The sequence below is a fragment of the Dermacentor variabilis genome, chromosome 4 (assembly GCF_050947875.1).
Source record: "Dermacentor variabilis isolate Ectoservices chromosome 4, ASM5094787v1, whole genome shotgun sequence".
In the NCBI taxonomy this organism is placed as follows: Eukaryota; Metazoa; Arthropoda; class Arachnida; order Ixodida; family Ixodidae; genus Dermacentor; species Dermacentor variabilis.
Window position 1 is genome coordinate 112,775,390 of NC_134571.1, and position 12,212 is coordinate 112,787,601.

Consider the following 12,212-nt stretch of genomic DNA (forward strand, 5'->3'; position numbering starts at 1 on the left):
GTACTTTTCGTTGTAGTTGTTTTACAATTCTTCCTTTCTTGTTTTTGTTTTTTTCGTGCACCTCCACCCAGGACTCAATGTTCTTCCTGAGCACATTAAATGAATTCTTGATTATTCTTGCAAAGGAGAGTGCAGAAGTGTTGAGGAAGGAAAGAGCCAAAACAGGAAAGCCGCTTACTTCAACTGAGTTTATTTTAAGAAACGTCCCACACGAGCACCAATACAGATGCGCTGACACTGACATGCCCCCAAAAAACAATATAGACTGTCACGTGATGCATGAGCAAAACTACGACGTCACACACATTCCCCAATCAATGATCACGCCGGCGTGCGCGAGCCCAAATGAAACACGTCCAAACCTGACTTTGAAAATAAGGGGAGACGAGGAGCGCAAAGTTCACTCAGTCACAAGAGAGGTACGTTAAGTCCATGAGATGCACTCACGGCGCACCGATACCTGCTCTAACCAGGCTCGACTACTTGAACTTTTTAACTCGCGTTTACGAAGACCTCTTACGCTAGAATTATCCGCAAGTGCAAATACCGACCAGCCCTGATATTGCACGTAATTTGCGCGCAGGCGGTCGGAACACTTACCAAAGAAAAGTTTTGTGAATTCGGCCCCTTCTATCTCCGCGGTTAGCACACTTATTTTTCTATCCAAATTTGGAGTACGTATTTCTCTGTAATACCCCACACTTTTCGACATTACCTCCTTGTTCGATGAATTCCATTTCCAGAGGACGACACCAGCGGCGCCGGCAGCAGCTGCCTTTTCTCGCGCTCGAGCTACACGGGCCCGCGAGGCACGTTCATAGCGCGCTCCAAGAATTTGACAAGCGCCCCTGAAGGCCATTTCTGGATAGTTCCGCTGCTGAAGACGCCCATGTCTACCGCTTTCACTTGCTTTCGCGGCGTCGACTGAGCATGGAGCAACAGAACGACGCTACTGCCTCGCCGCCGTCACCCACAGCAGCGAACCAGCCGCCGACTGCAGGACGACCACTCGGAGAGGCGAAAGGCGGGACAGGTGGCCAGAGCTCGCCGCTCTCGTCGCAACACAGGCTCCGGCGCGGACCCCGAGGTCCCGCCGCGAACGCTTCGCCATCTAGATCCCGAAAGCGTTCACCTCGCCGCAGAAGTCCCAGCAGAAGTGCCAGCGCCAGTCCCAGCCGAACTTCGCCGCTGCCCAGTACCAACTTCGATACCGCCCGGGCAAGGCTGGAACGCAATGCAAGGCCTTCGCCCGGCAGGGCCCGTCGCCGCACGGCGACACTTGGCCAGAGCATCGGGTCTCCTTCCGCCGAGAAGATTGCCCGCACGCTGCAGCCGTTACTTCGCCCGGTTACGACAGGTACTGAATGCAACGTTTCTGCGGGATGTATCCGCATGATGTTACTGAGCAACTAAGCATCCATCAATCGAATTTTTTTCCGACTGTCAATTCTAACGTTGTACACGAAACAAAAATAACGTAATGCTCTGCCAAAATATATATATATATATTCCGTGAAGCTGCAATGGAAAGCGAGCTTCCTGTCTTGTATAGTCAGTGAGAACCTAAGAACTATAAGGTTACATGTTCGCTGTCGAAATCAAACACAATTCGCATAAGTGAGCCACTTAATTTGATTTGCTTAATTACATGACGTCAAGGGGTTTCACCTGCTAGAAACAGTTCTTTTCTGGGTACAAACCGGTGTTGCTGTCACATAATTAAGTATTAAACCTAAGCGGCTAGGATAATTTTATGGGTGATCCTGACATCACTGCCCCGCAAGGTAACCTTCTAGCTTGAAACACCTAGCCTTTATTTTACAATTAGCCTAGCTAACATTTACATTACCTGAGTAATGTTTTAAGCTTTAGGTGGACTCTAGCCCGGTTGGCTAGAAGAGTAGAGAAGGTGCTCTGCGTTAGTGTGGGTGGAACTTGTAATTTTTGTAGCGTGAAGCTACACTACGCGGGTTGGAGCCGAGCTTCGCGTGCTTCTGCGCCTGCCATACTGCGCATGCGCGAGAGCCGGGTGACGTCACGAGAGGAACAGCTGCTTCGCCCTCGCCGCCACCGCGGCCGAAGCCAGCGCGCGCTCCTCGCCGCCGCCGACTGCGGTGCATTCCAGAGGTGGGACGTCACAGTCTCCGCAGACGCGCCGGTGCCGTGTGCACCCGCTGCTGCATTTACGATTGCGGCGCCGCGCGGCAGTGCGCATGCGCGAGGAGGGCGCACCGTGAGTATAAATGCGCGGGAGAGACGGTTGTTGTTGGCCAAACAAGGCCATAGCCGGATAAGCTAACGTTAGCAAGCAAGGCAAGAGATTAACCAAGCATAACCGTACTTTCAGCTACGTAATCCTGGCATAGCTGAGCTTAAGCCACTGCCAATTTTTTTTTTTTTGGTCGTCTCCGACTATACTTTCCCTTTACGCTCTCCGGCATTGGGTTCCCTGCTCATAACTGCGTCCCTATATGGGCTTTCGTGGTCTCCATACGCTTTCTTTTAGAAGCAAGACTACAATGCCATAATGTACCATCTGCCGGTCCTTTCGGTCATCATGACAGAACTTGCCTACTTCTCGTTTTAGAAATCGTTCCCCCACCAGCCACATAACTTCAACTCCAGAGAATAAACCACAGCGCCAATCCTTTATTCAGTGTCATCGATTCTCAACGATGGTCGTGGGGTCAAATCCAGGCCACCGCGGTCACCTTACGATGTGGGCGAAATGCAAGAACGCCCGTGTCCCGTCTACTGGAGGCACATTAAGTACACCCCGGCGGTCAGAATCAATCCGGAGTCCTCAATGCGGCGGGCCGCATAATCAAAATGGGGTTTTGGCACTTAAGAGGAAGCTTTAGCTCGGTTGCGCCTAGTTAAATACATGTAAAAGCAGAATTCGTTTTTCTCGGCACCCACTGCACCAAATTTGACGAGGTTTGTTGCAATTAAAAGAAAAGCTTAAAATCTAGTGAACTTTGTTTTCGAATTTTCGAGTTAGGTCGTTAACTTTTTATTAAAAATTGGCAAAGATTCTGCGAATTGCATCTAATAGTAAATCTAAAGCGGACAAAATTTATATGTTACACATGAATATAGACAAATTTAGTAACATGGAAATACAGCTTTCGCAGAACCCTTGTAACCAACGTAGCAAATTCACGTACAAATTCACACATCAAATTTATCCGCTTTGAAAGTTCTAATGGATTACGTTTACAGAATCGCAATATCTATTGTTGATGCAGAGCTATGAATTTGTAAACATCGTGCTTCTATGTTTTTCGAACTGTTGAACATTTGAAAATTTTTTAACAAAATTCAGGCTATAAATCTGAATTCCGCTAGCAACAGTCACTAGAGCTTACCTTTCTCTCTCAAATGTAACATACTTCATTAAAATCGTCCAGGCGTTATCTCAGGAGAACGTGTTTGCGTTTTACATGTATTTGAATAGGCCGCGTCGGAGTTGGGCCCGAGCTAAAGCTTCCTCTTAAGACACCAGAATACTATTCATTTCTCAGTAAATCTAGTCAGTGCATTATACAGCGAAATTTAGCTTAGAATTGTCAGTTCATTTGAATCGCTCTTGAGTAGTGAAGCTTTTTGCGAGGAATTCCCCAGCATAAATTTCTGCCCATCGTTATTAAAATGCACTATTCCCAGTTCATCTGAGGAGTGGCTTGGTCTGTCCTCGATAAATTTCAAAAATAGCGTTGAGTTTAAGCCTATCCCGATGAACACGGCCGATGAACGAATAAGCGCCCGATGAACGAATATAAGATTTCACAGGAAGCCAGAATTTGAAGAGCACCACTTCGGCGACACACTATAACGCATCCCGCTATCCATATCTGTGCACATCGTCAGGCCTTTCTCGTGTTTCGCTTCGACTAGCTGTTGTGAGCACGAGAACACATTTTCTGAAATGGCCTCTGCGATCTGCGTTCACTGACAGCAGGCACCGGCGGCCGCCTCACAAGTGCGCCGCTCGACCGCAACGAGGCGTCCGCCGTCGAAACAACCGACCACGGAGGTGTCCTGCCGGCGGGAACCTTGGGAACTGCGGCTGCAGGCGCAACAACAGCTGCAGTACCTGGAGACGACAATGCAGCCCACGGAAGGGACGCGACAAACGTTCCCTCTCTCCTCCAAAAGAGATCCTGCAGCGCGATTGGGCCTTCCGACTTAGGATCGGCAACCACGAAAGAGCAAGTACCTCCAGGTCGGAGTGCAAGCACTCGGAATTCTACCTTCCCGTTTTACGACCCTAGAAGCCGAACCCCTCTGACCAGCACGTTCACCCGCAGAAACCACGTAAGCACCAACTACCCTGTTTCCCCGCGTAATTTCTTAAATTACTACCCATACCAAAAGTGATACTTGTACTTTTAGCAATTGCTTACAACAGGATTGATACACGGTGAGCAAAGAGCGAGAATTTCGAGCGGGAGGCGTCGTGATGAACTTTTCTTCGTTTGTCTACTGTTGACCAACACAAGTCTCCACCTTCCAGTGGATCATTTATCTTATGAACATTTAGGTTGCAGGCAGATGTTGCCAGCGAAATTCAGCAAAGCAAGTCGATAGACGCATACTCGCCCAATGACTGCATGGGCCTTCCGCATGCACCTCTTGGACTTCGATACTTTTGCCTACTGCTTGAACAAAAAAGCAAGAAGAGGGACCAGTCCGTACACGTGTGAGCGTTTAGTAGTGTTCTCCAGCACAAGGCACTTCCGCATGTCTGGGGATCGATTATTGGTGCTTCACCAGTTACTTTTTTTTTCATTCCTAGTTCAGAAGCGGCAACTAATTGCAAGTATATTAGGAAAGCTTGCGAGGCGCGCAGCGGAGAAAAAAACCCTTATTGCGAGCCACGTTAAATGTCTACAGTTTTCGTACGATGATTAAATCATTTTAGACTAAATAGATATCTAAATATTTATTGCAGAATTTAACCAACATCAATTACAACAATAAAGTATATTGACTGTATAGGTTCATTTACACTTGTCAGCATTCGTGTGTGCATTGTACCCTTTCTCACAGTCATTGCCTAAGATTTACATCTGTTAAGCAGGCTATAGCGTCACATTAGCTGGAACGCCTAAGGGTGATTTATTTATAATGGCGTTTTCCAGCACGAGAACAGAAAAGCTCAGTACTTCTGAAAGAGTGTATCTCATAGTATTCATTCATAACTTTGCAAAACACCGAAGCAACCGCAAGCAGCCCTCCCTTTCAACGCTTCTTGGTATTCTTATCATTCGCATCATCAATAACCTGATCGCAGCAGTTTTGGAGATCCCGCTCGGGGTCCGGCGATCACGCGGAGGGAAGTAATCAAAAATGAAACGAACGCAATGAAGTAATTGGAGGACGCTTAAGCTTCGCCTTCAAGAGTGGAACGCGATAGCGTTATCGCACCCCGTTCGCACCGCCCACTCATTCGCTCGGCATGCTCTTGAGTCACACAATGACGAAACGTGCGCCTGAGCAAGCGGAACGAACCAAAGAATCGGTGTCTCGGAGGGAGAAACGATCTACGCGAACCAAACGTCGTAATCGGCACGGAGAGCCGGGCCGCGACGCGCCATGAAGGCGCACGCGATCACGGAACTGACGCCTCGATGGGATCATCCTCTATCTCGCTTGGGAGCAGCACGCACACGCATGGCTCCTCACCAGCAGCACGGCACATATCGCAGGGGACGCTTTCCCACCAGACGCGCTACGGCGCAGCGATCACGTCAGAGGCATCCCGCATCGAACGCTGCACCTAGGAATCGCGCTGTAAGCAGAAAGAGCAGCCGCGTCGCGCGGGCGAGTGGCGCGCCACCTGTCGGGGCAGCGCCGTACATTGCGAGGAGGGGGTCTTCTGTGTTTGCCGCAAGATGGCTCTGCGTGTACGTAGAGCGCAGAAGAAATGTAACGGAAACGTACTTCGCTACTCGTGTTACTGCGACTTCTTTAACTTGCGTGTTCATAATTACCGATATACACCGCAGTATAACTTTCTACGGCACGTTTCTAAGGCAACACCGCATTCACTAGAGGCGCTTTTGTCCTACATTGAACCATCGAACCTGTGGCTGAGCAATAAAGAAGAAAATGAACCCGTGGCTGAGTGGTAGCCTCTCCGACTCACACACCGGAGACCCTGGTTCGATTCCCACCCAGCCCCTCTTACAAGTTGTTTTTTATTTATGAAGTGCCCTCTGGTTTTTATCGCTCACGACCAACGCCGCCGACACCGACGACGCCGGCTTTTCTGCGACACGAGATCCTTAACGCTATCGCGTGTATATACGACTCTTTGAGCAATGATAATTGCCCGTGCTTACCAGCTGATGCCTTCATCGGAAAAAAATTCTCACTTTTTATCACTTTTGGCAGGGCTTCTAACCTTCAAAAATATCATTCTTTTTCTCCCTCCCACTTATCCACACAGACACGACTGAAGCCGGAATTCGTCGTCGGCATACTCTCTTGCGTCCTGCTGGCGTTGGTGCTGGTCGTCGGGATCGTCAGGATCGCGTTGTCCCCTTCGGCCGCAGCCACGAAGCTCTGCGTGACTCACGCCTGCCAAGCGTATTCCCTCCAACTCATCTCGTCCATCAACCGATCGGTGGACCCGTGCGTCCACTTCACTCACTTCGTCTGCGACGGCTGGCAGATGCACCATAACCTGGACGTCTGGGAAAGGCACTTTCTCCGCTTCATCAGCCGCTTGGACGCCAGGCTCAAAACCATCGACGTCCCTGCTGCCGGACAGAACGAAGAACAGCGGTCGGTCGCCGTGTACCGCAGCTGCGACAACGTGTACAGGGGCAAAAGCGACGAGTTGCCCGCAGTCAAAGCCGCGCTGGCACTTGCGGGCATCGTCTGGCCGCAGCCGTCCCGAGGAGCGGACGCTCTGTTCACGTTGCTCTACAGTTCCTTCAAGCTGGGCTGGGACGCCGTCGCGAACTTCCGCGTCGCCCCACGTTCCGGCGAGGCGGTGGACGAACTGGTCATCAGCCAAGGCACATCTTTTGGAATGCTGCGCGAGTGGTTCGCGCAAGAAAAAGCGACGGCTGTAAAGCGGGCCTACTACGAATATATTAGGAGACAGTTTACCGGCGACAACGGCACGACAGTTGACGACGAGGTGTCGTACGAGTTCGTGTGGGAGATCGCAGCACCGGCGACGAAAGCCCTCACGCCTTTCTTTGGCTTGTCCGAAGCGGCGCCTCAACCTGCCGACTGGTTGGTGAACTCACACGGTGCGCATTTCACAGAAACGCGCTGGATAGATGCCCTGCGCCGAGTCGACATCAGCCTGCCCGATGGCTTGCGAATATCGGCCGATAACCGTCTCTTCTTCGAAACGCTACTCCGCATGTGGGAGCACTATGGTGAAGACGATTTCCACCTTTTCGTCTCGTGGTGCACAGTACAGGTTGCCGCCCTTTATGCGAACAAGGGCCTCATTCTCAACTACTACAGACAGATTCCGAGAAGGGTGGCACTGTACCACAAAGCATTCTGCGTCAGCAGAGCCGTCTTCTTTTCGCAAGCAATCATCGCGAGATACAGTGGCGACGTCCTCGAGACTAGCGCAGCCGTGGTCGCAAAAGAAATAGCGCTGTCCGTGCGTCTGGCCTTTTCGCATCGTCTTTCCACCTGGCCTTACTACAACGAAAACGTTACGGTGGTCGCGAACTGGAGCTCGTTGGAGTCTGCCTTCCGCCACATTGAATATGACAACAAAGGAAGAACTGACAGTAGAGCGAGGGACGACATGCCGGACATGACCGACTCTTTTGTGGCGAACTGGCAGCATTCGGTGCGCTTGAATAAGACACGGCAAGTGGTGGAACTGGCGTATGCGATGAGGCGCCTGTGGTTCTTCTTGTCCCTTAGGGGCGATAATGATATTCAAATGATGCCCTACGCGCTGTCATTCCCGTTTTTAGACCCGAATCTGCCCACTCCTGTTAACTTCGGAGGCTTCGGAAGTGAAGTGGTGGCCGCCCTCGGATCCCTCTCTGTGGGGTCTTACAAGGCATACAGCAACGCGACTGATTATCTGCTCAACTGCTTGAAGGGGGGGCGATCGGTCAAGCATCAGTACTCCGAAGCATACGTGAACGGCGTGTTCGGCTATAGGGCCCTTGTGGACGCTTACAAACGAACTGCTCCCACTACTTTATCCCTCAAGCAACTCGAGCACTACAGCGACATGCAACTTCTTTTCATGTCGTCGTGTTTTCTTATGTGTCCCGGACGTGGCAGAGGACAGCAAAATGAATGTGATATGCTGGCACAGCATGTTCCCGAGTTTTCGGAGACCTTTAAGTGCAGCCAGGGGGCCATCGTAAACACAACTGACCACTGCGAAATGCTTTAGAGAACTGTTGGCACCAAAATGTGTTTGATGTGCTTGCTTTATTGCTGTTGACATGTGATACTCAGGTGACGATAAATTTTGTGTCGAACATTTTAGTCTTGTCAATATTCCCTTTATAGTAGGACCTCAGTGTGATAGCTTGGCATCGAAACTTCGTGCACTTTGCGAACATGCATTCAATGCGAACTTCTTTATTCGCGCTTATGAGAAAATTGTACTTTGGTTCCCTCAGTTCTTATTCTTCTGTAAAGCAGGAGGGACAATGGGAGATTAAGGACGCTTGCTTTCCGTTTTCAGTGACAACGCAAATATTCGTTGAGAAAAGAATAACACGTGGTATGCCATCGATCTTTATGCTTGGCAATGCCTGCTTTCTCTATTTGTTTTGATTAGATTATTTCACCGCGCGTGAGCATGCTTGCGTCTTCGCGTTGAGTAAATTATTCAGTTTTCTTCGCCTTCTTTTATATGCTCAAGCGTATTTATTTATCTTCACCCCCTCTGTGGTGCGGCAAAAAAAAAAAGAGTGCAACTATTTTGTGAGCTCATTTATTCTGGGCTGTGTTACGGGCACGCCAAACAATATGGTCCATGTCGGTTAAGATGGAGCTCCCTGTGGTACTACGGCACAGCTACCCTGTTATTTCGTACGTTATTAATGCGACTAGCATTCTTCGGGAGCACATCTAGTTGATGCAGTTTTTTTATCCGTATCTGGCCTTTAACTCTGAACTTGAGTCTCTGATCAGCCGCTGAGCAGTCACTGAGGTGTATATTGGGTAAAGAATCGGGCTGCTATGCTGAAAGAACCGGTTTTGAAATCAACCGTCGGGCTAACAAAGGTCACTGAGCATGTGTCGATCTCCAATCAACCGCTTTAACGCCAACTTTGGTCACTGTGTATGTACAACGGGCTATGTGCCTATCTCCAGTGACCACAATGACGAAAATTAAATTTAAACATTCTGCAGTGCTGGAAGGAATCGTGCCTCCATCGTATATATTCAGGCGATGTTGCCTGAACACGCATTCACTCACGCGCAACGCGCAGACATTCCAACGGCTGCCGTGCACAGCTCGTACATGGCACGTTTCGGAGGTGTAACTACGACGCATTGCTGCATTGCTGTTGTTGTTGTTGTAGCCTGTGGCACGTGTGGCTCCTACCTACGCTCATATGCTTATCCCCTTACCGTCGACTTTCATAATGAGGTGGTTGATGATGAAATTTTTATTGTGCGGAGCATGAATTATTACGGGTGTGGGACCTGTGACAACAGTCTACGAGGAACAAGGGCTACTTAAGGGTCTATACAATACAGCTTCGGCAAAATCTAGCGCTCATCTGCTGAATTGTTTCTATAGGATGAAGTGGAGCTAAGCTGACCGTAATGACACCGCAGCGAGTATCACCAGCTTCAGCGCAAGTCCCTGGTGTTCTGCAGCGCAACACCCGTCAAGGGGATCGCTTTTCTTGCAGTTTCGTGAAGCTCAGCTATTTCTTTAGTAACCTGATATAAATCACACAGCTATCACAGGTGTAAGCATTAAATTGAACCTGCGTGCAGGACTTCACGCGTAAGTCATACGCAAGCAGTATGCAGGAAGTTTGCTTTTGGGTCCCTTGAGTCTAGTGTAACGTACAGGAGCGCAAACGCGAGTCTAAAGAAACAGGATAGCGTGCTGCTACGTGGTGTCTTGTGTTGACCTTTTCAAAGCCCAGAAAATTCAATTTTTCTTGCCGTTTATGTGCCCATGTGTCTGGTCACTCTACGAACTTCGGTATCCCCAAACGATCCCAGAAGTTGGGTGCGCTAGCCATTCATAAGTTGTAATTAAGAGGGACTCAAAAATTTCAGTTTGCTAGTTACTGCAGATAAACGACAGCAAGAGTGCAGCCAGCCTCCGTCCATTGTTGTTGTTGTTGTTGTTGTTGTTGTTGTTGTTGTTGTTGTTGTTGTTGTTGTTGTTGTTGTTGTTGTTGTTGTTGTTGTTGTTGTTGTTGTTGTTGTTGTTGTTGTTGTTGTTGTTGTTGTTGTTGTTGTTGTTGTTGTTGTTGTTGTTCCTGAGTGGCTGTGGCACATACCCACAATGGGTATGTGGATTACGGACTCTGTGGATTACGGACATCTTCTATACCCTAGGCACAGATATTTTTGCCAAACACGCAAACTTGTAGTGCCTATCACGAGGCTACGCTGCCGTATAGCTACATTGAACTTCTCCCTACACAGGTCCGGTCTGGTCCCCTCATGGTTAGGCTCATTCTTTGGCGAAGCGGAGACAATAGACCATTTCTTGTTGTTTTGTAGGCGTTTTTCTGTAATAAGAAAACGAATACTCAAAATCCCGCTTGGCAATATTGGCCTAAATTAATCAGTGCCTGTGATCCCATCTTTTGGAGCCTACATTATTGGGTTCAGTCACAGAAATGTTTGCTTGGCAATCCAAAATTACCTAATTGAAACCAATCGATTATCATGTTAGACTGAGCGGCCTTCCTCCCCACCATAGCTTTCTTTTATTTATTATCTATTATTAGATTTTTTGTATACAGGGGTTTCTTCTGAATGTTTTTTTTTCCATACCAAAAGTTTACTTTTTGATCTCCAACGTTCAAATTGTTACCTGCCTCCATCAGTAATCGACGATCATCAAGTCGTCATTGTCGTCAGTCTATCTTTTGATGCTGAGCTGCGCCCTGGCCATAGGGCGAACACAAACAGATCTTTGCCGATTACCGGAATTCAAAGTCATGCCGCTTAGCTGATGCGCAGTCGGATCGAGACGCGCTATCCAGTGCGATATTGCTGAGGTTGGGCGCTTGATTTTCGTGCGGGGTTTCCTGTAGCCTACGCAGGACCCGAGATCGGCGGAATAGGAGAAGACAGCGCTTATCTTCGTCGTTCTTTTGGTCCCTGTCTATGTACGCGCTGCGAGTGATATTTGAAACATCGGATGCCACATTGAGACACACCGCCGCGGACGAGAACGTTTATTTTGGGCATCGCCAAAAAGTTATTCTTGGGAAAATGAAAGAATACTCACTGTGAGCCAGCTGCGATCGCATGGCCAGATGAGTAACAGAATCGGATTGACATACTTTGCGGCGATAGCTGTTGTGAGCGCACTGTCCAAGTGATTTCGATGTCCACACCTGTGGACTGCGCGTGGATCCCAAAGTGTATAAGCGTATATGAAGATAAAGACAGAAGCAGGCCCTCTATTTAAAAGAAAAAGTATAATACATTAACACACGTTCACCTGGATTTCTGCTGTTCGTTTTCTACGAAGCCTTTTCTGCTAATCGCACATATCACCGCTACGGCGTTTCACGCTAACTACTGGGCGTATTGCCTCCACAAAAAAACTGCGTGGTGCTGGCTGAAATTACGTTTTTTTCTTGTACCTTCGTTCATTTACTTGTTCTCGCCCCTATCCCGCACCGTATTTTCTTTTTTATATAGTTTATCTTGACAAACCGTTCAACGTGTTTCTATGTATTGTGTCGCGTCGTCGCGTACCGCAAATCATTACATGTCACGCCTTCGACGTGCTTGTTTCAACACGTGCTGAACCACAAACATGACGTGAGGCCACGGCGGCCGCATTTCGATGGGCGCGAAATGCGAAAACACCCATGTGCTTAGATTTAGGTGCACGTTAAAGAACCCCAGGTGGTCGAAATTTCCGGAGTCCTCCACTACGGCGTGCCTCATAATCAGAAAGTGGTTTTGGCACGTAAAACCCCAGAATTTAACATGACGTGAGGGTGGTGGCCTTCGCCAAAACAGAACAGAATCGATTTGCTTGGCAT

General features: G+C 48.8%; 1 protein-coding gene across 1 annotated transcript; it reads left to right on the forward strand.

The window, feature by feature from the left end:
• Nucleotides 1–816: 816 nt before the first annotated feature.
• Nucleotides 817–9,368, forward strand: LOC142579619 (uncharacterized). The gene is made up of 3 exons (XM_075690010.1): nucleotides 817–1,357; nucleotides 3,959–4,317; nucleotides 6,455–9,368. The coding sequence occupies exons 1-3, from the start codon at nucleotides 931–933 to the stop codon at nucleotides 8,393–8,395; spliced, it is 2,727 nt and encodes a 908-aa protein (XP_075546125.1). The 5' UTR covers nucleotides 817–930; the 3' UTR covers nucleotides 8,396–9,368.
• Nucleotides 9,369–12,212: the final 2,844 nt, after the last annotated feature.

Bases quoted from the DNA above. Each gene is read 5' to 3' on its own strand.
- LOC142579619 (XM_075690010.1), top strand. From the start codon at position 931: ATGGAGCAACAGAACGACGCTACTGCCTCGCCGCCGTCACCCACAGCA. The intron at 1,358-3,958 runs GTACTGAATGCA...GTTCACTGACAG, and splicing joins ACTTCGCCCGGTTACGACAG to CAGGCACCGGCGGCCGCCTC. The intron at 4,318-6,454 runs GTAAGCACCAAC...TTATCCACACAG, and splicing joins CGTTCACCCGCAGAAACCAC to ACACGACTGAAGCCGGAATT.